This window comes from Salarias fasciatus, chromosome 17 (genome assembly GCF_902148845.1).
Source record: "Salarias fasciatus chromosome 17, fSalaFa1.1, whole genome shotgun sequence".
Lineage (NCBI taxonomy): Eukaryota > Metazoa > Chordata > Actinopteri > Blenniiformes > Blenniidae > Salarias > Salarias fasciatus.
The window spans coordinates 18,531,696-18,556,705 of record NC_043761.1 but is presented as its reverse complement, the minus strand read 5'-3'; the positions used below and the strand labels follow the sequence as shown (position 1 = coordinate 18,556,705).

General features: G+C 42.9%; 2 protein-coding genes across 2 annotated transcripts in view; both read left to right on the top strand.

Moving 5' to 3' along the window:
- The window catches only part of LOC115403871 (interferon-induced protein 44-like), a 391,401-nt gene that overhangs the window by 261,844 nt on the left and 104,547 nt on the right, over window positions 1-25,010 (top strand). The window lies entirely within an intron of this gene.
- Window positions 431-25,010, top strand: LOC115404704 (interferon-induced protein 44-like). Its single transcript, XM_030114097.1, has 8 exons — window positions 431-772; window positions 14,226-14,424; window positions 15,191-15,350; window positions 18,383-18,599; window positions 20,036-20,185; window positions 20,365-20,536; window positions 24,590-24,690; window positions 24,837-25,010. The coding sequence occupies exons 1-8, from the start codon at window positions 431-433 to the stop codon at window positions 25,008-25,010; spliced, it is 1,515 nt and encodes a 504-aa protein (XP_029969957.1).

Genomic DNA, 25,010 nt, shown 5'->3' with positions numbered 1-25,010 from the left:
AAGGCGGGGAAACCCCACAACATCGGCGAAACCCTGCTCCTCCCTGCTGCCAAAGATATGTGTTTCGGTGCTAATGGGTGAAGCTGCTGCTGCCAAGCTGGATTCCATCCCGTTGTCTGACAACACCATCCAGCACCGCATCTCTGACATGGCAGCTGATGTGAAGCTACAGGTGCTGGATGCTCTCCCTGAGAGCCCTTTCTTCTCCATTCAACTGGACGAGTCCACTGATGTTGCTAACTGTGCCCAGCTCATGGTGTACATACGCTTTATTAAAGAGCTCGATATCCAGGAGGAGTTTCTATTTTGCCATACTCTGCCAACTCGCACTACAGCTGCAGAAATTTTCAAAGCTTTGAATGACTTCATGCAGGAAAATCATATTAATTGGACCCGCTGTTGTGGAATATGTACCGATGGTGCGAGGGCAATGACAGGCCGCCACAGCGGTCTGGTGAAACAGGTGCAGGCGGTCGCGCCAGCCGCTGTTTGGTCACACTGCATCGTTCATCGCCAGGCTTTGGCGACCAAGAGGATGCCCGAAGAGCTGCAAGTGGTCCTGGATGAGGCAGTAAAAATTACCAACCTAATTAAATCACATGCCATGAATGCCCATCTCTTCTCCGCCCTCTGCAATGAGATGGGTGCTCACTTCCATCAGCTGCTCCTGCACTCCGAGGTCCGGTGGCTGTCGCGGGGCAAGGTCCTCACCCGCTTGTGTGGTCTGCGCGAGGAAGTCCTCATGTTCCTCTCCGAAATCAACTCCCCACTGGTGAAGCATATGGAGGATGCTAATTGGGTTGCAATGCTGGCATATCTGTCTGATATCTTTGACCGGATAAACACACTGAACACCTCTCTGCAAGGCAAAGAGTGTCATATTTTTTGGCAGACGATTAAGTCTCTGCTTTCAAAAAAAAGTTAGATCTGTGGTGTGCTCGTATTGAACGGGGCTTGGTGGAAATGTTCCCAACCTTGGAGGATGTTGTGGAGAGGACAGGACTGCAACTGGACTGTGTGCAACAAGTGGTCATTGCACATTTGAAGGGGTTGCTTGAGCAGGTTGGAGACTATCTTGGAAAGGAGACCTTGGCAAATCAGTGGGTGAGAAATCAGTTTTCTTTCCCAGTGACACCCCGTGACGGACTGACCATGGGAGGAGGCCCTTGTCGAGCTGAACTACTTGTGTGAGTGCGGGTTTTCCGCATTGACAATGATTAAAAACAAGTACCGGTCACGGCTGCAGGTAGAGGATGATTTGTGTTTATTCCTTTCCACAGTGCAGCCCTGCATCAACTGCCTTTGCACATCAAAGTCGCAGACACATTGTTCCCACTAAAACAGAGGGTGAGCAAAATAAGGTGACAAGATTGGCAATCGGTTTATTGCCGTCATGGAAACGACTTATGCATGATGTTGAGACCGCAATATGAGAAGCAGCACTGTACATGGTGCGCAGTGATGATAAAAAAAAACATCTCTGACTGATTTTGATCTTTATCTGCTTTCAGGAATTGCACAAAGAGGCCTTTAATTGAATTTAAAAATATGTTAAAAACATAATGATGGTAAAAATGTGTTTCAAAAATGCTTAAAATATACCAGTGTTAAAAATGTGTTTGAAAAATCTGTTAAAAACATACACTTACAAAGATGACTAAAATGTTTCCAAAATTAAAGATGTGTATAAAATTTATTGTTTAATACGTTTTTTAAGCCTCTGTGGAACATACAAAGTGACAACAATAACAGTAATAATTGTATTAATAATTGGGGGGCTCATGCTTTTGAGTTCTCTTTGGGGAGGCTCAGTATCCCACACTTTGAAAACCCCTGTCTTACAGGATTCTTGCAAAAAACAAACAAAAAAACATAATCCCTATCCCCAGCTGGGGGCAGGATGATCATTACACAGTACTTTTGAATTCGTTATTGTATTTTGCGCATAATGCGATTAGGCACGATTAATCGCATTAAAATTATGTGATTAATCGTGCTTCAGAAATTTTATTATTGCCCAGCACTAATTTATTTATTTATTTTTGGCTGTGATGAAAACTGGTTTCCGGGTACCACTAAAATTTTGAAAGACGCACATGACATGGCTGTCTTCCCGCCAGTCCGTCACAATTCGTCAGAGCGTCTGCAGGATGAAGCCAGAAGAAGTATACAAAAATGAACAGCAGAGAGGACCGTGAAGGAGACCAGCTCCACACCAGACTCCACTCATTTCATCAGGTCTTCAGGATAAGACTGAACTAACTTGATGGAATGAGTGGAGTCTGGTGGTCCTGCTTGGTTGGAATGAAAACCTGCAGCCGCTCAGCCCTTTCTGCCATGAGTTTGACAAACCTGATCTCACAGAAATGCGTGAAATGAGCACGCATTGTGAGTACCAGAGGGTCCCAGATTGCGTGCTTATTTCATGCAAAGTGCTGAAAATGCGTGCTGTCACCACGCATGCAGTCTCCACTCAAAGTCAATTAGAATCCGTGGCGTGGTGGAGACAGGCATTCTCACCTTCAACGACGTCGCTCCGTGGGTGTCGTTTCAGAGATCCCAGAAGTGCAAATGTAGACTAATCGATATTCTGAAGAAAGATGTGATTGTTATCCAAAGCAGTGCAGCCATCCGAGGCAGACTGTGTAGCAGTGGTATGTGCTCCTGCTGAGTCAAAAAGCCCCGTGAAATATCAACTCTATTTTAAGAAAACACGTTTTATTGTCAATGTAACATCACAGAGAAGGACTACAATACCCATAATCCTCATGTTTAACAGCGACGTGTCTGATTGGTCCAGCCTGAAAAAAAAAAAAAAATTGAGCTTTAATCTTATTCCCTTGGTCCTTTTTGTTTTCAACGTTGATTTTTCACTTTCTAATTCAATGAGTGAAATGTTCTTTTTTTTTTAATCTGAAAAACACTGGCGTTTCCCGTTGCCTAGGTAACGCTGTCGGTGTATCCGCATGGGGTGGTGACAGAAAGAGAGCGAAAAATGTATTTCCCAGTCGGTCCCGGTCATTATATGTTCTGAATTACACATATGATGTTTGTGGAATTAAATGATAATTTGTCGTGTTGAGAGTCTGATGGTTTGTTGCTCCGATTGTTTCTCTCCACTCGCTCGCGCTCGGTGCAGGACGGCCGGAGCATGACGTCACATATGCCGCTTGGAATTAGTTTGGCTTTTCCCACAACCTTTTACAAAGCGATCGGCGAAGCAAACTTCAAACTCTCAACGCGAAAACGGATCATTTAATCCCACAAACATCATGTGTAATCCAGGATATATAATGACCGGGAACTAGGAAATAAATATTTTTTATTCGAGAGGACCCATGGGCTCCAGCGGAAGGATTCGCCACTCCCCGTTTTCACCCCGATTCAGACGAGGGCTGTTTTGGAGCTAATAATACTGTTAGGGATATACTTTAATTAGCACTACTACTATGGAATAATAATACCCTCCTGATGTATTTCTAACATACCTGTTTTACAGGGTTGTTTTTTTTTTTTTTTTTTGAGCGGCTCCAACGTGATCTGCCACCAGAGAAGACAGCTGGAGCTTCTCCCACGCTGCACTGCGCGTCTTGATCTCCATGGAAACCAAGACGCGATTCTGGATCATCTGGAAGTGATGACAATAATATGGTTCTTAGCTGTTGTTTATTTCTGACAAAATAAATGTGTATTTTACCCTGGCAGTGGGCTGCATGCTCCTCATTACTTCCACATCGCGAAAAGTCCTTCAATAAGGACCCATAGCTCATTAATTCATATACAAATATTAATTCATGATCCAAATGATCAAGAGCTACATTTTAAAATCAAGTGTCTCCTATTGGTCATGTAAATATTACCGGAGCATCATGGACTGAAGGAGTGTTTTTCTTTTTGCTCTTTTTTTTTTTTTTTTTTTTTTTTTTTTTACTGAGGGCGTTGCTCTGAGAAGTATTTAGTTTTAATAAATGTACATTTTATCTTCATATTTTCCACTCAGTTTCTGGATGTGATCTGTTGTTTTTTTGTTTCAACGCACAATCAGTCTATTTTGCCTGCTGAACTGCCGTCAGATTGGTTGTTAGGCTGTTGCTAAGGACTCTGACCCCCGAACCGGAAGGAAGTTGATGTGTGTCACAGACTGCATTTTTTTTTTTTTTTTTTAACGGAGCGAGTTTTTGCTCTTAAACTAATGATTGCCCACAAATACTCCTCTTTGCATTAAACATCAACAAATTGTGTGATTATGGTGACTGACAGGTTAGAGGTGGATAATGTGCCTGCTTGCTGTTCTGTTTGAACTGGTTTGAACCGACGATCAACCAGGCCGCAAGGTATTATGGGAATCGTAGTCAAAGCAACACCGGTGGTCCCACGCATAATAATCCACCGCGTGCGTCTCATATGCACATCTGTTCTGCAGGTGTGTGTGCCAAATCATCCGTGCTTCCACATCTGCCTGGGACGCTGCGCCAAAATCCTCTTTTAGACTGTCAATGGACAAAAACCCACTGATTTTGAGAGCGGGATTGTCGGTATCGTGAGAACACAAGATCTCGCGGGAATTGCAGCATCTATCAGTCACACAATCGCTGGCAAATCAAAGAAATACATCCAGAGCGATTAACTTTTTCATACTCAATTCATCAGACACGCATTACACTTTACCAGCAGTACATGTTGAGGTGTTCATATGGTTTATTGGCGTTCATAAACTCATAAACGTAACCCTACGTTCAAACCCCAGAAAGAACTACAAAATCCATGACGTCATCCATGCATTTGCATCACTACGCCTTTGGGAGTTATAGTTCTGTATTCAAAATACCCGTTTTCCCGAATTAGAAGAGTAAAATATAAAAAATCAGTACATTTAGGGGTTTAGAGTGATGAGGAGCATGCTCCTTTGGATTATGTTTTTAAATGAAACTGATATACATAGGTGAAATTTAGTTTTTACCACATATCGGGATGCCCCCTGCTGGTGATATATCAAGTCAAAGCTGACAGGATAGTGGAGTTCAAGAGCTTTGTATAACAGTTGGTCCCATGATTCTAGCATTTTTCATTGTCAAAATAGAAGCTTTTAAAGAAGCAGCAAAGTCAAAGTTCAAAGGTCAATATCTCTGAGCAGGAGCAAATTCAAACTTCAGGTCTGGCATAATCTTACTCCCCTGATCAAGTCCTTTACAATGATGTATCATACTTAGTCATATGACACATTTTTAATTTTCCCTCCTCTTGACACAGGCTTGTTTGACATGTAGGTTTCAGGGAGAAATGTGAGGCTCAACAGGATGAAATGTGATTACATTGAATTTATCTTAAATATAGTGGCCAAATTATTCATTGAGAACTTTGTTTGAACTTACTGGAACCCTTAACCCAAAATCTTCATCAGCTGATCCTCCAGACTGCTCACAAAGGCTCTGAGAGTGTAAAGGTCACATACTATGACCCCATCCCCCACCCCCACCCCCACCCCCACCCCCAGTGTCATCAGCTGATGAAGTTGCTTCCATTCAAGTTAAGAAGCTGATTTTATTTAAGATCTTGTCTTCCCTCAGAATCACATCTGTGGTGGTTTGACTCCACTAAGTCCTTTCCGCTGTCCATACAGGGCGCCGCAGTGTCCAGTTAAAAGAATCAATTCAGCACCATCATGTGGTCAGATTTGCTCCAAATAAGCTGAGATTTGTGGGATGTGTTCACACCACTGCCAGAAAGTCATATGCAGAATTTCAAAGCCTCGCCTCCTTCCTGAAGCTACTTCCTGTTTGTCCAACAGGTCATGATTTTATAAAACCCAACAGGTCATGATTTTATGATGAGGTCTCGCAGTTCAGGTTTCAGGTCTGTTTCTGCTGTAGAGGTCAAATAAGAGCAATAGAGCAACAGAGGTCAAAGGTCAGAACAGGCTTCATGTCTCAGAGAAGGCCTCAGAGGGTTTACTGACTTTATGGGGCACCTCTAAAGGACTGTCTGACAATGATCCAGCTCTCACAGCATGAAGGAAATAAACAGGCCTTGTGGTGTGTATCTTTTATACATGGACCCACACTGACCTGGAGAGAAGCCTCTGCAGCTCCGTCTGGTGGATCTTTTGTTGAGACTAAATTTAAAATGAAATAAGGATGTTTGAAACCTGTAACTCTCAGCAATGCACATCTATGTTAAGAGGTTCTCCTTCATGTTGGAGTATGCTGCCATGCTGCACACACGTATTTGGATTTTCATGGTTGGTGCCACACAGACCGGCATAAACCGGTGGGAAGACAGTGGTGTGAAGGGAGCCGGAGCTTAAACTAATTATTCTTACAGAATACTCAAATATGCCCGAATAAAGAGAAACATCAACCAAAAAGAAGCTTTCGTGAGCTAATCACACACTAACCATGTTAACAGCTCAGAAAAGTCAATTTTTCAGAGCTACTTTTCCTCTGCACACACACACGGCGCTGGTGGTGTTGTGCTGCTTTTAGATCAACATTTTCCTCAGGTACACGCCAAAGGGATGAATTAAGTTCTATCTAAAAGAAATGAGTTGATTTATCACCCTTTTCTCCTTTGTTGTCGTAACGTCAATACTTCATAATCTACTGGAATACAATTAAAACAATTGAAAATGTGTTATCTTAATGTACATGTAATGTAATGTAATGTAATACATAAATGCTGACAGAAAGAGTGATCGATTTATTGATTGATTGATTGATTGATTTATAACAAACTTGTTTCAGCAAATGTGTGTATGAAGATAAATACACACATCTGATTCAAAATAAATGATATTTTTAAAATTCATTAGAACTTGTTATATAATGCACAGAAGCGTATTTGTAGACAAATATAATTAGTTAAAGAGCAAAAACTCGCTCCGTTAAAAAAAAAAAAATGCACATCAATTTCCTTCCGGTTCGGGGGTCAGAGTCCTTAGCAACAGCCTAACAACCAATCTGACGGCAGTTCAGCAGGCAAAATAGACTGATTGTGCATTGAAACAAAAAAACAACAGATCACATCCAGAAACTGAGTGGAAAATATGAAGATAAAATGTACATTTATTAAAACTAAATACTTCTCAGAGCAACGCCCTCAGTAAAAAAAAAAAAAGAGCGAAAAGAAAAACACTCCTTCAGTCCATGATACTCCGGTAATATTTACATGACCAATAGGAGACACTTGATTTTAAAATGTAGCTCTTGATCATTTGGATCATGAATTAATATTTGTATATGAATTAATGAGCTATGGGTCCTTATTGAAGGACTTTTCGCGATGTGGAAGCAATGAGGAGCATGCAGCCCACTGCCAGGGTAAAATACACATTTATTTTGTCAGAAATAAACAACAGCTAAGAACCATATTATTGTCATCACTTCCAGATGATCCAGAATCGCGTCTTGGTTTCCATGGAGATCAAGACGCGCAGTGCAGCGTCGGAGAAGCTGCAGCTGTCTTCTCTGGTGGCAGATCACGTTGGAGCAGCTCTAAAAAAAATTTTTTTAAAAAAACCCTGAAAAACAGGTATGTTAGAAATACATCAGGAGGGTATTATTAGCTCCAAAACAGTCCTCGTCTGAATCGGGGTGAAAACGGCGAGTGGCGAAGCCTTCCGCTGGAGCCCATGGGTCCTCTCGAATAAAAAATATTTATTTCCTAGTTCCCAGTCATGATATATCCTGGATTACATATGATGTTTGTGGGATTAAATGATCCGTTTTCGCGTTGAGAGTTTGAAGTTTGCTTCGCCGATCGCTTTGTAAAAGGTTGTGGGAAAAGCCAAACTAATTCCAAGCAGCATATGTGACGTCATGCTCCGGCCGTCCTGCACCGAGCGCGAGCGAGTGGAGAGAAACAATTGGAGCAACAAACCATCAGACTCTCAACACGACAAATTATCATTTAATTCCACAAACATCATATGTGTAATTCAGAACATATAATGACCGGGACCGACCGGGAAATACATTTTTCGCTCTCTTTCTGTCACCACCCCATGCGGATACACCGACAGCGTTACCGAGGCAACGGGAAACGCCAGTGTTTTTCAGATTAAAAAAAAAGAACATTTCACTCATTGAATTAGAAAGTGAAAAATCAACGTTGAAAACAAAAAGGACCAAGGGAATAAGATAAAAGCTCAATTTTTTTTTTTTTTTTTTTTTTTTTTTTGCAGGCTGGACCAATCAGACATGTCGCTGTTAAACATGAGGATTATGGGTATTGTAGTCCTTCTCCGTGATGTTACATTGACAATAAAACGTGTTTTCTTAAAATAGAGTTGATATTTCACGGGGCTTTTTGACTCAGCAGAAGCTCAGACCACTGCTACACAGTCTGCCTCGGATGGCTGCACTGCTTTGGATAATAATCACATCTTTCTTCAGAATATCGATTAGTCTACATTTGCACTTCTGGGATCTCTGAAACGACACCCACGGAGCGACGTCGTTGAAGGTGAGAATGCCTGTCTCCACCACGCCACGGATTCTAATTGACTTTGAGTGGAGACTGCATGCGTGGTGACAGCACGCATTTTCAGCACTTTGCGTGAAATTAGCACGCAATCTGGGACCCTCTGGTTCTAACAATGCGTGCTCATTTCACGCATTTCTGTGAGATCAGGTTGGTTTGACACCCCTGATATAGAGCGATAGAGAAGGGGCTCTCGAGTGTGTGTTGTGTAACTCAGGTTAAAAATAGAAGAAAAAAAAATAGTTCATTGTGAATTAAAAGAGAGCTCTTTGAATTAATTATATTATTTTTGTTAAAAAGAAAGCTGTTTGAATTACACAGTAAATCATTGCAATTTATGTTAATCTTATTTCTTTTTGATAAAAAAAAACAAATTAAAAGCAAATGCATGAATGTTTTTTTCATTAATTATAAACATGTACAGTGTTGCATTGATGTACTATTAAAAAAATTGAAGAGTTAGGTCTATGAGCATGATTTTTCATACTACACTTTAGAAACCGGGTCCATCTAAGTTTCATAAGTCAATATTCATACAACATTGAAAAGCTCTCTAACTTTGTAGTGAAGTGTGCAATAAAAATACTTTACTTTTCATAATATTTTCGAGTACATTTCAGGGCCTGTATTTTTTACTTTTACTTGAGTGGATAAGTGGACCAGTACTTTCATCTTCACCAAAGTAATTTTTTACAGAGATACTTTTACTTCCACTCAAGTAAAGACTTGGGGTACTTTTCCCATCTATGGTTCTATATGAATGTTCAAGGATGAAGTTAAACAGGCAGTATAATGAGAGCTTACAGTTCTTCAGAGGTCAGACCAAAACACTAGGATTTGTGTACTGCCCTCTTTATAACTTTGGTGTCGTTGTTGGACGGGTTTCTTTGGATGTGTTTGTTTGGTTATGAATTAAAATTTCTCTCCATATATACGGCAGATTATTATTGCTGCACAATTGAATTTCAGTTCATTCAAAATTGATGAGACTTTTGAATAGCTACTATTTTTCAAGTTTGAGACTTTTTGATTGATTTTGATTTTGTAGTCAAATGCAATGAGTCTTGCTGTTGAATTGTTCATATAAATATTTATTCAAAGAAAATGTTAGTGATTATGCTAAGACTTTCTGATAAAAAATAAAAGTCTTGATATGATAAAAGTTTTTGAAGTCTTGAATTAAGTCTGGTTTTATGTTTTTTGCATTTTAATGAACATTTTCATTTCTGGGTTGGATGGAAATGGTAATCATATGCAGTGGCGTTTCTGTGTTAAAATACTTGCAGTTAAGTGGATGCTCTTCTGCCCAAAAGGTGTTTTATCAGGAGAACACAGCCTGAAGCAGCAGGACAGAGACCCAAAACCATGAAATAACATCCTAACGCACTAATTATGTTATTTAGGAGGGAGGGAGCGATATTTTCAGATAATTAAATATGGCAGATGATCTTAAAGAATTTATAACATCGTCTGCCTGCAGTACTTTCTGCTGACACCAGGTGGGGCCGTGCCCCTCCAGCTCCAAATGACCAATCAGTGCTCTGCCCACCTGAGGGAAGCAGTATGGGATTCAGTGTCTTGCTCAAGGACACTTTAGCATGTGGACAGGGGGAGGTGGGGAATCTAAGCCACAACCGTCCAACTGAGAGACGACCCTCTACCATCTGAGCCACAGCTGCTACTGAACATGTGCTTCAGGAGTCAGAGTTTGGTAGAACTGTAACTTGGTAGTAAAATGACCTGAACTTGTTCCACTCAACTCACAACAAACAGCAACAGTTGTTGGTCTGTTGATATTTCCACATTACATTGATTACTCTGAAAAAATGAACAAAAGATCTTTCAACAACAATCCAACAGTTAAATTCATGAAGCTATTGGTGTTTATTCATCCCCTGAGTCAACAGCTTACATGTCTCTTGTGTTGTTAAGCAGATTCTGATTGACCTGTTTTGTGTTTTCCACGCCTGGTTCCAGATATCTCTGTACTGATCACAGCTCTCAGCCTTGTTGGCTCAACATTTCTCACCATTTATATTCATGTGGTGAACTTTGATCACCTGTTATTGCAGCAGCCAAGCCGTTCTTGGCTAATGTGTGATGGTTTATTACCTTTATCTCGTGCTTGTTAGATTATTGCATTGGAATAAAATCATTCACTCACTCAACCTCTTCATTCCATGAGGTACATCAGACACAAATGTTTCACCACCCATCCCTGTCCTGAACTTTGACTTATGATTCGTCCCATGACAGGCCGTCTCTTCCAGCTCCTTCGTCACAGTCCATAATCCATTTGTTTATGGCCTCTTCTCCTGATTCCAGTTGGAGTCGATTCCCCTGTAATTACTTAGCTGATAACAAAATGGACCAATGCTCTATTTTCACATCAATAACAACAAAAAATATTGATATTACTTAGATTTCATCAAACTTAATCTGATCATAAAGAGGAAGAGATGCTCATTCATTATTCTTACATAATATTACAGAACATAGTATTTCTTTTCAGTTCACCAAAAAGTTTGTCTCCTGAAAAATGATCTAGAGTTCTGCTCTATATAAGAAGAACATTAATAAACTTTCTCTCCAGGCAGCCTGAAGCACTTCTAATTGAGTTAGATGCCATTTCTATAGTTTTCATGCTGATTCATCTGATATCACGAATGCGTCGTCAGACCCGCGCGTAATTGTGCCATTTTTTGCTGGCTGCGATTTTTCTGTCACCTCCTCCACATCTGCAAACCGCTGTCCCTTCAGCTCCTTCTTCAACTTGGGGAACAAGAAAAAGTCACTCGAGGCTACATCTGGCGAATCAGGTGGATGGGAGAGGAGATTCATCTCATTCTTCACCAGAAACTGCGTGAGGCGCAGCGCCGTGTCCGCTGGCGCTCTGTGGTGGTGGATCAACCGGCTCCATTCCGCCACGACGCTCTGCTTCCTCCTCACATCCTCACGGAGCGTCTGAGGACTTCCTGTAGTAGTCCTGATTTACAGTCTGACCTGGAGGGACAGACTCGCTGTGGACGAGACCCTGGACAGCCAAGAAGCAGCTCAGCATTGTTTTCACGGCTGAGCGGACCTGACGCTCCGACATCTGGCCCTTCTCAAACCGCCCGAAACAATCATGGACCTGAGTCTTACCCAGGGCATCATCCTTGTAGGCTTGCTGCAACAAGCTGAGTGTTTCTGCTGCTGTTTTTCCAGCAAAAAGCAGAATTTAATGTTGGTGCGCTGCTCTGGCTTCCCCGTCAATGTCGCCATTTTGGAAAAATCGCAGACTGCAGCTGCACTCTGTTGCTATAAATAGCGCCTGACAGGCGTCAGTGTCACTCTCGGAGCTCAGATTTCTCACAGATGTGCACGAGGCTTACCTGCAGCACATCTGATGGCCAGAAGTCGGAACTCCTTATTATTATTATTGTTTTCTGACCAAATTCCGGTTTCTTTTGGGTATTCCCTAGTACACATCACATGACGCACAAAGACGTCATTTTCAGATGTAGTGACTGTTACTTGAATCTCTAGCATAAACTTTGAAGAAAACTGGCTGAATTGGGTTTCATGATCTTTTCCTTGTAGGTAACCCTCAAATAGCTATGCCTACCAAAATTGATGAAGCCTGTCTGAAGGTGAAAAAAATATCAACAATGTCGCAGTTTACATGGGTGTTTTTTCAATCCGATTGAGTGTTAAACGCATACATGGACGGCATACAAAGTAATCCACGATGAATCCTCATTTACAAGGACCCTGGGTGAAGCAGGTTATGCAGTGTTCTGTGCCATACGCACAAAGTCTCTCGTGGAACTTTCAGGTCTTTAGCTCTGCAGCAGCAGTTCTAGTGAACGTCGGTTATCTACAGTTACAGTAAATTTACAACTTTAGAGTCTTTTGTGAGTCTTATTTTAACATCTGCTGATACCAGCATGTGTTTACACAGAAACCAGTCAATCATTAACAAGGGAACCAGGTAATCCATAACACTGGCCGGGCGGTTGCTAGTAGTCTGCTACGAAGCTCTTTGAACAACGCGCTGTTGTGTGATTTGTGGCCATCTTACCTCTCTAGTGTTTGTTCGGTCAGGATTTTTATTTAAAAAGTGTTTTTCAACCACCGTCGAGTTCTTCTGCTTGTTTTTGACTTTCCTGCTTCCCGTTAGCTGCGCACGTCATCACGTCACTACGTACGAGGGAACAAATGATCCCCAGATTAATCCGCTCCGCTGTCAGGCCGGATTATCAATCGGCGTAGACCACCTCATGCAATCGGCTCCGAAATACAATCTGCTCTGAGTGAAGCGGATCCACTCGGGCATTTACATGACACAATTACAATCCGCTCCACCTTACTATCCAATTATACGGGGCCCATGTAAACATGCCTACTGTCTACAAGAGCAAGATCCTGAAAAAGCAGGTCAGCAGTCTTTCTTTCTTTTTTTTTTAAAGAGTGCACAGATATTGAATACTGAAAAGTATCCTAATCTCAGGGGGAACAACAAGGTTTATTCTCAATGTTTTTTTAAAGCTTAGATGGAATTTCTGAGTTTGAATTTGGGGTTTCCAGTGAACTGCATCTTACCGGTACAGAACTACAACAACTACATCAAAACTGCTGAAGACACTGATACACTGATATCAGTATCAGTGTATCAGTGTCTTCAGCGGTTTTGGTTACGATGAGAAAGATCATTGACTACGAAGAAGACTTCCTGAATGACATGACATCATACCTACAATGGGCACCAAGCAACCTGCACGCAGGTCAGCAGTCTTTCTTTTTTTTTTTTTTTGTTTTTTTAGAAGAGTGCACAGATATTGAAGACTGAAAAGTATCCTAATCTCAGGGGGAAAATCAAGGTTTATTCAAGCAACCTGAACAACCTGAGCAACTTTCTATTTCTAGCTTTTCTTCAGGAATTGCAAACAGCCACAGGGAAAAAAAATGTCATTTAGCACCTGACATCAGCACAAAAACAAGAACCAGTAGTCATCACTACACAAGACATCCAGAAAAGAGTAGCAAAAATGAAGAACTGGACAGCTGCAGGTCCTGCAGGATTCACACCATGAACACCTGGCAGCCCAAATGACCCAGCTGCTTAAAGAAGAGAACCACCCACAGTGGTTGACTCAAGGTCCAACAGTCCTCATCATGAAGGACCCCCAGAAGGGAACAATACCATCCAACTGCCAGCCTTTAACCTGCCACAGCACTACGTGGAAGCTCCTATCTGGTATCATAGTGGCTAAGATGAACAGGCACATGGATCAGTACATAAGCAGAACCCAGAAAGGAAATGGCATTGACAGCAGAGGAGTCAAGCACCAGTTATTGGTCAACAAGGTGATTGCACAAGAGTGTAAGACCAGAAACACCAACCTTTGCACTGCCTGGATTGATTACAAGAAAGCCTATGACTCAATGCTGCATGCATGAATACTGGAATGCCTGAAACTGTACAACATCAACAGGGAACTGAGAACCTCCCTGGGAAACTCAATGAGGTGATGGAAGACAACTCTGGAAGCTAACTGAAAGCCAGTCGCAGAGGTGAGCATCAAATGTGGCAAGGAGTATCCCCCTGCTGTTCTGCATGGGCCTGAACCCACTCAGCAAGATCATCACCGAGAGTGGGTACGGGTACCTATTCTCCAGTGGAACAATCGTCAGTCACCTCCTATGGATGACATCAAGCTGTATGCCAGGAGTGAGTGGGACATCGACTCCCTGTTTCACCTCAGCTTGATACCAGGAAAAACAATAAGGACTTTGGGATGTCATTCGGTCTAGATAAGTGTGGGCAGATGGTATCAAGGAGACGGAAGATGATCACTACTGAAGGGGTTGAACTACCTGAAGGCAACATAAGAGATGTGGAAGATAGCTACAAATACCTGGGGATACTACAGGCAAATGGGAACCACGATGAAGCAGCCAGAGGTCAGCCACAGCCAAACACTTCCAGAGAGTAAGACAGGTCCTGAACAGTCAGCTGAATGGCAAGAATAAAATCCAGGCCATTAACATGTATGCCCTACCAATAATCAGATATCCAGCTGGTATAATATCCTGGCCACTGATGGAGACGCAAGCTACTGACATCAGGACAAGGAAACTCCTCACAATGCACGGAGGGTTTCACCCGAAGTCCAGTATCCTGGGGCTGTACAAGAAGCACAGTGAGGGAGGCCGAGGACTGGTGAGTGTCAAAACTACCGTCCAGGAGGAAACATCATCCCTCCAAGAATACATCCAGAAAATGGCTTCAAGGACAACCTGCTCAGTGAATGCCTCAGACAAGTGAAACCCCGTGGGAAAGAGGAGCCAAAGGACGGATCATGTAGAGACAAACCCCTACACTGCATGTACCACCAACAAATTGAAGAAGTGGCTGACACAGAGAGGACATACCAGTGGCTGGAAAAGGCAGGACTTAAAGACAGCACAACTAATCATGACTGCACAAGAACAGGCCCTAAACACAAGATCAATCAACGCCGGGGTGGATCACATGAGATAGGACCCCAGGAGCAGACAGCGCAAGGACGCCCCTGAAACAGTCCAGTACATCACAGCAGGGGGCAAGATGCTGGCAGGAAAGGCAGACATGGAACGCCATAACCAGGTTGCTTGCATAGTATACAGAAACATCTGTGCCAAGTACGGACTGGAGACCCAGAGTCTAGACTTAGAACACCCCCAACAGTGGTGGAGAACAACCAAGCCAAGATCCTGTGGGACTTCAAGATCCAGACCCACAAACTGGTGATGGCCAACAAGTCTGGCTTAGTGGTGGTGGATAAAGATGAGAAGAGAGCAATAGTGATGGATGTAGCAATCCCCAGTGACAGCAACATCAAAAGAAGGTACAGGAAAAGCTGGAGAAATACCAAGGGCTGAATGAGCAGCTGGAGAAGATGTGGGCTCTGAAGGCAACAGTGGTGCCAGTAGTGATCGGGGCAGTAGGGGCAGGAACCCCCAAGCTGGATGCATGGCTCCAGGAAATACTGGAAACAACATATGAGATCTCTGTTCAAAAGAGCACAATCCTAGGAACAGCTAAGATCCTGCAGAACCTTCAAGCTCCCAGGCCTCTGGTAGAGGACCCCAGCTTGAAGGAGATCCCGTTCAGGAAGGGCGAGAGCAGTTTTTGTTTTTTCCTTAAAGTGCAGCCCCAATATATTTAAATTAAAAGGGAATTTAAATAGAACAATATTAAACAGTAGTGTAACGACAACTTAAATAAATCTAGGAATATATGTTGTTGCATTTTTAAATTAAAGTGCAGACACAACATTGTAAAATGAGGTCATTTAGATAAAACAGTATAAATAACAGTAGTGCAACAGTAACTGAAAGCTACACTAAGGAACTTTCAGTTTTCGTTGATTTTGGCGGCGCCAGTGGACCAAAGCGGTAGTGTTTTGCCTGAAGGAATACTACAGTTCCCATGAGGACTAGCGCGTGACGTCGTAAAATGCTGCTCCCGGTGGCGTGCTGTCGGACTGAACTCGCCTTCATTTGTTTCCAGTGGCTGTGTGAAGGACGGATAACGACGAGGTCATGAATCTAATGGTGGCTAAACAATGTTCTATCATGATGTGACGAATGCCGTAAAGCAGTCTGCACATTTGGAGCTTTTTAGTGTGCAGGGTTCCTACCACCCTCCTCACAGCTGCTCAGTCCAAGTGAAAGAAATACTGACGCCCTCAGCCCGTGACAGAGGGTCATTCAACTAGTTGTAAGTCGATGTATCATCACAAAAGATATTAAAATGTTTTATTAAGGTTGAAAAGTTCCTTAGTGTAGGTTTAATAAACACATCTAGGTTTTTTTTTTAATTAGGGTGCAAACATAACATAGTAAAATGAACAGGGCATATAAATAGAACAGCAAAAAAATATTTCAACAGCAACTTAAAAGATTACTTTCCAAAATGTTATAGTCCAAAACCAACCTATGAAGTCACATTGAAAAAATAAAAATCCAAACAGCAGAAGCTGCACTCTAATAAACGAAAAAATAGGCTTCTTTATTGGGTGCTGTACGTCTGTCACGAGAGCCATTCTTCTCAAGAACAGCAGCTGCAGCAGTGGCGCGGCAAAGAACTGTGTCAGAGCTAACGACCAGCAGATGGCGGTAATGCAGCCAATGGGACAAGCTGCTGCTCTTCTTACAGAAGAAGAAATGTCAGCGCTAACGGAGCTGATCAGTAAATAGATTACTAATTTAAGAATACTAATTTAATTAATGACGTGGTATCGGATCAGTGCCTGGAATCCAGGACTCGCCGATACCGATGCCAGCATTTTCGACAGTATCGGCGCAATTTCGGATACTGGTATTGGAATCGGAACATCTCTACCTTGTTGTACAAATAAAGGATTTTCAAATTCACCTTCAAATATTCTTGACTTACCTCTGTCTGTGGTCTGTGGCAGTGTAGCACATCGTGGTCTGGCAAGAGATAGTGATTTGTTGAGAGCTAGAAAAATAAGGTTGTCTTCCTGAGATAATGAGATAAATACAATTACGACACAACATAAATATAATGAACATTAAAATGTTGACAAAACCAACTTTTTTTCTTGAGAAACGAGAAAAACAACTCAGGATCTCAAGAAAACCACTGAAATTAAGTCATTAAGTCATTATCACAGTGAAATGGAGGAAATAAAACGTATTTGATCATATTGTTTTGGGGCTTCCGAATTTTTTTTTTCCTCTGGCTGGTTTGCTGATTAGCCCTGCGACAGCCTGGTGACCTATCCAGGGTGTACCCCGCCCTCGCCCGCAGCAGCTGGGATGGGCTCCAGCCACCTGCGACCCTGAGAAGGACAAGCACTATAAAAAATTGGATGGATGGTTTGCTGATCATTATCAGTCACATGTCTCAGTCAGTCACCCATAACTGCCCATGATGTGTTTAAAGACGGCTCTGAAAAACGCATCACCATATGTTAATAATGGATTATATGGTTGAAACAGCTGAAATCAAGTGCGAGGGACAGAGGGAATGAATACGAGGAGTATGGCGAACACATCCCAAGCATACAATCGCATCAGTTACACAAATGGTACTTTAGTATCATTTGTCAAGACCGCTTATCTAATCCATTCCATAATGCAAACTAAGCAGCATCTGCTCTTAATTTATTCCTTCTGATTGTTGTGAATCTGACGCTACTGAATACACTCTTCTGTTACATGCACCCTCGGTCTTTCTTTGAAATTATGTGACGTAAAAAAGAAACTGAAAGTAAGAACAGTCTGTTAAACATCAGCTATTTGTGGACTGAGCACACTGAGCGTTGGCTTCAGATGTAACCAGACATCAACAGCTTCGCTGCTTCACTGGACACTTTTCACCTCAGATTTACTTCAGTAAAAACAATTCATTGCTTCCCAGTCACAGTTTATTTTCCTTCACCATGGGATCTTTTCTGGTAAGACTGCTGTTTACTTTTCTACTTTTTTTTTTTTTTGATAATTAATTTAAATGTTTTCAGCAGTTTTGGGAAAATGTTCAAATGCAAATCCTGATCAAGGTGAGTTTCTGTTTGTGGAAACTTTTATTCATATAAATTATGTTTTTTTTTTTTTTTAAAGTCAAACGAAGAGCCCCCACGTTCACCTCCACGTCCACCTTCACCTAGTAAGTCAATTTCTACTTCTCAAAAAATACAAAATTGATTTTAGTACATAAACAGGTGGTAACTGCCAAATATTGTGAGAAAATGTGATTTATACAGATGTGCTTGTTTTGCCAGCTTTTGATAAACCATGGAGAAACGTACCATGGGGGTGAGTGTTTAGGGGAGTGTAACACTTCTGTAATCCATCAAGAAATAATTGTAGGTTTTGAAACATGCGGGCATCAAGTTTCTGCTTCATCCTGATCTAATCTTATTTTGAACAGGAATACAAAAGAAGACCTTGATTATGTGAAAAAGTTTAAGCCTCGTTCAGAAGCTCAACATCTCAGAGTTCTGCTCCATGGACCACCAGGCGCGGGAAAGTCCAGCTTCATCAACTCTGTTGACAGCACTCTACGAGGAAGAATTGCAACTCGAGCTTTGGCAGCCACTGGCTACGGCAGCAGCTTTTCCAAAGTGGTATGGAAAGACTTTTGAATATAATGAAAACTTAAGTTGTATTCCTTCATTCTGTGATTATCATGTATCGTTCAACATTTATGTAAAGATGAAGATCTTCTTCTCTGTTGTTTTAACACTGTCGGGGTGCAGGTTGAAGGACTAATGCAGGCAGCGGGGTTCTGGAGAAACTCATTTATTTCTATAAACACAAGGATAAACAGGAACCTGACGGACACCGAGGAGAGCACTGACTACACTGACTGACATGTACACATACAGATACACAATGGACCAACAGTGACACGCAAGGAGAGCAGGGCAGGGTGGGGAGGACATGAGGTGAGGCCGACACAGACAACAGGTGGGACTGATGAGACACACAGTGAAGGACAAGGACACAGGAAAGGACAGGGAGACCTGACCAGAGGAGTGGGACATAAAGGGTGCTGACAGACACTGTCTTTCAGTGGCGTAGCTGGAATGTCTTCCACATGGGTTTTTGTATGTGTCAAAGGGGCCCGCATGTTTGGCATGCCGTATTGCACACAAGAATAGAGGACAGAAAAAAAGTCAAAAAAGTGCAGTAAATGATAATAAAAATATTGTGCATGTTCTATCCGCAAGGAGTCTTGGTCTTTTGAGTACAGGAACTACTTGTGATACAGCTTAACTGCAACTAAGTAAATAAAATGTGCGGAAACAATCATTCAGTTCTTCTCTTTTACTGAAAAAACGCTGCATCGCATCATTGAACATATCACCACGTCCTGCCGCTTTTTCTCACAACATGCAGAGAGCCTGCACGTCAGAGGCCCTTCTTCTTCTGTGGTGTCTGTGTTAAAATAAGGTTGAACATGCAAACAGCACACCTCGTGGCATGAAGTGCAAATGCAGTCATGGCCCTTTTAGGTAGGTTCCCAAAGTGTCATTGTAAATTATCCGGGGGATTTCAATTGTGTCTCGCTGATATCCACCGTCTGTCGGGGCCCCCTTTGAGCAACTAACTGGTGAGAACTCGGAAAGGGCCCTATGCGGGGGATTTTCAACATGCTGTCGTTGCAGCGTCTAGCGTAACGCCTTTAATTTGTCATTGACATTGACTGATGTCAGCCGTCCCTCGGGGCCCCCTTCAGCTCGGGGCCCTGTGTATAGCAGCTCCTCTGGCTGGAGAGAAGCAGCTGCTGCTTTCATTCCGCCTCGGATTTAAACAAACAAACAAATTTCCTCGGCAGTGGATTTCACCACAAGAGGGCCCAAGGATTTTCATAACCCACCAACCCTACGTAAATTACGCCTCTGCTTTCCCTGGAGGAGAGCACTTCTACTGATTACAGAAAACACAACAAAAGAAAAGAAAATTTACACAGAGAAGAACTAGTGTGGGAGTGAGAAGCTGACTGGACCTGAGAGCAGATGGTGACATTGTCATGACATTATGACTTTTTAACTTGCAGCACAAAAGTTATAAAATCGAGAAAGAACCTGGAACCTTTTATCCCTTCATCTTCAATGACACCATGGGCATTGAGCAGAACAACAAGGGAGGGGTAAATATCGACGACATCAAACTGATCTTAAAAGGAAAGATCAAAGAAGGATACAAGGTAAGATAACTGCATCAAGGAATTTCCCTCAGACTTTAATAATTAAAAACAGTCAGCACAGCTTTGCAATAAATGTTTGAAATTCTGACCAAAAGATGCCATAAAAATACAGATAATTCAAATAACCTTAAGAACAGCAGGAATAAATGGGATGTAACATGTTTTTGTTGTTGTTTCAGTTCAACCCAGTTTCTTTCCTGTCTGAGGGTGAACCCTTCTACAACGGTAAACCAGATATGAATGACAAAGTTAGTGTTCTGGTTTGTGTTGTTCCTGCCAACACAGCAACAATAATGAATAATGATGTAGTTAAGAAGATAAAGGACGTCAGAGAAGCAGCCAGTGAGTTAGGTAAGAGTTCATTTATACATTTTGTAAATGATAAACACGAGTTTTCCAACTCTTGAACAGTCCCCAAAGCACTTGACAGTATTCATGTAATGTTTTTGAAATACCTTTGTGCCTCATCCCACATCAGGTTCTTCAGCACTGTGTGTTCATGCTTGAGCAGTATAATTTCACACTACCGACTGTGTTCTCCTGATATTCAGATTTTTCACTGTTGAAATAGTTCCACACTTAAAGCTCGGGTAGACGATGTTGTCCAAAAGCACTTTTAGTCATACTGAGTGAAATGCTCCTTGCCCCCTGGGAGAAGTCAATACATTATGTGGACGGAAAAGGGTGCGGAAAAAGTCTGACAATTGTAGCGGCCACAGGAGTGTAAAAACTCAGACCAATCGAAAGGCGCGGACCGCTCTTCAGGAACCAATCAAATCCCTTCGCCGTTCTACCAGCCCCCTGCGCGTACATTTCAGTGGCGTGCATTGGCCCTGGTTCAGAGCGCGCGCGCGCGCTGCCAAGGCGCTCTCAGCGCTCGCGGCTTGCGTGAAAAATCGAACGAAGTGGAGCGGGCGCGCTGCGCTCCTATGCGCGTTGTGTGCGGGCAGTCAGAAAGGTTAATAACATTGGAGGCGATCACAAACTCCGTGCGCGTGGCGCCTCCGTGCGCGGCGCCTCCGTGCGCGTGGCGCCTCCGCGTCCAGTGCGTTTGCTGCCAATGGGAACTCCTCCAATGGGGTGGGAGCTGGGCGGAGCCTTGGGGAGATGCTACATTCGTGCTACATGCTAGTTTTCCAAGATCGTCGACCCTAGCTTTAACAGTCACCGTCTTGGCTAAATCATGGAAACTAAAGAATCTGCATTTGCTATGGAGCAGAAAAAACTTAAAATACATGGGATATCCATTGAGGATATGTTCAGATAGCTGCCTGTATATCACATGAAAAACATGACTGAACTCTGGTTGGGGCTGGCAGTGTGAATTACCGTACTCTGCAAAAACTCTGCTGCTGTGGTTGGGGAGAGATACATTTCATGGAAAAACACAACACTTGCAGCTTCATGTGTAGTGCCTACTGCTCTGCAGTATGTTCTTTACACTGCAAAAACCTTTGTTCTACCAGCATATCAAACATATATTGAGCTGCACCACAAATGGTTTCTACTTTTCTGCTTCCACATGGAAGGTTTGACCCACAAACTTGTTCACACCAAGATATTCTGCACCACAAAGAGTGAAACATGGCCCAGTCCTCTACATTTCTAATGCAGGGCGCAGTACTTACAATTATAAAGGGTGTTGTTATGGATCATTGACCAAAAGTATTACTGCTGCCAGCCCCCCCCCCCCCCCCCCCCCCCCCCCCCCCCACCACCACCACCGCTACCACGCTAAATTATGCAGCGCCTTGACAACGGAGAGGGAAAAAAACAACAGCGGTCCACGCGTGTGCGCTCTCTCTTCTTCGGACGGTCCAAAGAAGCGTCGCGCTGGCCGCTAGCCCCCTCCCGACGGCCCAAAAACTCCCCGCCGCGCGCTCCCACCAGGCCAAACTTTTTTCCTGCAGGAAACCCTGCACTTCTGGCTTTCTTCTACCCTCTTGTGCAGTGCTGCCCCCTGTGGTCCAAGGACGTAACTGTCTTTAAGGGTTGTCCCATTTCCAAGTGACATTACATTCCTTAACACTTGTTTTTAGGTAGCACTTAATTTGAGATTGAGGACCAAGGTTGAGGAGTGAGGATTAAGTAGAGAATTGGGATTGGGCCATAGTGTCACATTTCTTGTCCAATGAGCCTTATTTACACCAGAGGGAGACAGAGAGAGAATTGACCTGTAGTCTTAACTTTAGAAAAAACAAACTGTCCAGCTGCCAAGAGGCTGCCGTAAAAATGAAATATGGCAGGCTGGCGAACAGAAAAAGGATACATGTCTTTTCTACGCCTGTGTCTACTAGCATACTATAACTACCAGAGACATGCATTATATGAACAATAGTAAATGACATAATATAATAAGCATGATGTAAAGAATATTATAAAATTATTCTACAACCGACAGCGGGTGGCACGCGCCGCCCTCGGTGGCCTGAGTCCCGGGTTCACTTGGTCCTGTGTCCTGTTCGGTCCCAGGTCATGTTCGGTCCCGTGTCCTGCTCGGCACCGGTCCGGTGCTGGGTGTGTCTCGGTGGGACCATTCCCACTATGGGGAGGAAACCGGGCCGCGGTGCCGCTGCTGTCTGGCTCTGAGACATAATTAAACGAAACAATAAAAATCTGAGCTGTGTAACGTGGGTCAGTCTCATTATTTGTAATATCAGGGTTAAATTAAAGGATCTATAATCTGTTCAGACCTCAGCCGGGTCGGTTCGTCCAGACGACGCTGTTCATCGCTGCTGCAAGCTTCCTCCAGACAGCGTTTTCCTATTCTCCTTTAATTCCCGTTTTTATTCTTCCAAAGAGCTCCTCCTGATTTACCGCCACCTGAAAGGTGATGCTATGATTATGAAAAACTCACTAAAATGTCAGTCTGACTGCCAGGATGGGGAGTGGCAGCAGGAGGGCTTTGTTTAGAATAATTAATTAGCCATGTGCTAGTCTTAGAGTAGCTAGTTTAACTGACAGAGTAATTTATGACGGAGTCATTTATTCATTACCAATATCAAGAACTTACCAGAATGAAAATGTGTGGAACATATCAAGAGATATCTTGGGATGACATCAAACTTTATGTTCACACGTCTAACAGCAGCGATCCAGGCAAGCCGCTGCCTTTTAGTAACATAATAAGGTGCTTCCAAGCAGGAAAACAAAAAAAAAACAGCCCATTATCTATTTTTTGCCCTTCCGGTCATGCTAGTGAGCCTTACAACCAGCAACACAGCAGTTTCGAACCATTTTTGTCATTACTTTTCCAACTTCTAATGGGTTTGCACTGCAGTGCGTTTGTAGTACCCCTTCAAAATGGCGGATAAACATTAAAAATGGCTCCGCCCCTTTTTTGTGACATCACGCTCCAAAGTTTAATAGACAGTATGTGTTACTGCCAAGACATTGATGACTGGTCTAGAAAGCCTTCTGAAACAAAAAAAGTTTTTAAGCGTTTCTTGAAGGCATCCACCGAGTCCTGGGAGCGCAGGTCCAGAGGAAGCTCATTCCAGAGGCGCGGAGCAGTGGATGTAAAAGAGCGGACACCCTTAGTTTTAAAACGAGTCCGGGGGACTCTCAGAAGGTTCTGGTCAGACGACCTCAGGCTTTGGGCCGAGCTGTAGGGTGTGATGAGATTTCTAATATACATGGGAGCCTGGCCATGTAGAGCTCAGAAGGTCAGCGCCAAGATTTTAAACTGGATACAGAATGTAACAGGGAGCCAGTGGAGGGATTTTAACACGGGTGTTATGTGGGACCTCCTGTTGGTGCTGGTCAGCAGCCTCGCAGCAGAGTTTTGAACACACTGGAGACGAGCCAGCTCCTTCTTGTTAAGACAAGTGAACAGGCTGTTGCAGTAGTCCAGTCGCAATGATATAAAGGCATGAATGATCATTTCAAGCTCATTTTTAGACACCATGGGTCTGAGCTTAGCGATGTTGCGCAGCTGGAAGAAACGGTTTCTAACCAGCTGTTTTGAGTGGTGGTCCAGTGACATGGCGCTGTCAAAGATCGCCCCAAGGTTCCTCAGTCCAGTTTTGGTTGAAGGGCTCAGATCACCAAGGTGCCGCTCAATAACGGTGATGGCACTGTCTGGGGCAATGATGAGGATCTCTGTTTTTTCTGAGTTTAGTTGGAGGCTGTTCTAGACGTAGCTCATACACTGGACCTTGGTCCAAATGTCTTTCCTCTCATGAAACCTCCTTGTTGAAAGCAGAAGATGTGTCAGAACCGAGGACAAGATATCTTCCACATTATAAAACACACAGATTATAGCCATCTTTTATTACAAAATAAAGACACAAAGTGAACAATGGGAAGAGATTTGAAACAATTTACAGGTCAAACTTCTGAATTTCACACTTGTATAAATTCTCAGATAAACTAATTGCCACGGTTTCTGCTCTTTCTTGGCAGGAATCCCACAAATTGCTGTTCTCACCAAAATCGATGAAGCCTGTCCTGAAGTCAACAAAGACCTGAGGAATGTCTACAAGAGCAAGTACATCAAAAAGCAGGTATGGTGAGATTTCATGAGCTGGTGACGATCAACACAGCATCAGATCAGTACAGAGGGGACGACCATGATTATAGTCATTAAAGTACATTAAAATAGTCTGACTCTGATAATCTTTTAAACTGTTCCTTTTTTGTTCAAACTTAGATGGAAGCAGTGAGTGTTGCGCTGGGAATTCCACTGAACTGCATCTTCCCAGTGAAGAACTACAGCTCAGAAATCAATACAAACGTTGAGACGGATTTACTGATACTGAGCGCAATGAGAAAGATCCTTGACTACGGAGATGACTTCCTGAATGACCAGCCTGCTTCAACATAA

Excerpts from the sequence above, each read along its gene's own strand:
- LOC115404704 (XM_030114097.1), top strand. The coding sequence starts at position 431 with ATGACAGGCCGCCACAGCGGTCTGGTGAAACAGGTGCAGGCGGTCGCG. Across the intron at positions 20,186-20,364 it reads AGATCAAAGAAGGATACAAG|TTCAACCCAGTTTCTTTCCT; the intron begins GTAAGATAACTG and ends TTGTTGTTTCAG. Across the intron at positions 20,537-24,589 it reads AGAAGCAGCCAGTGAGTTAG|GAATCCCACAAATTGCTGTT; the intron begins GTAAGAGTTCAT and ends CTTTCTTGGCAG.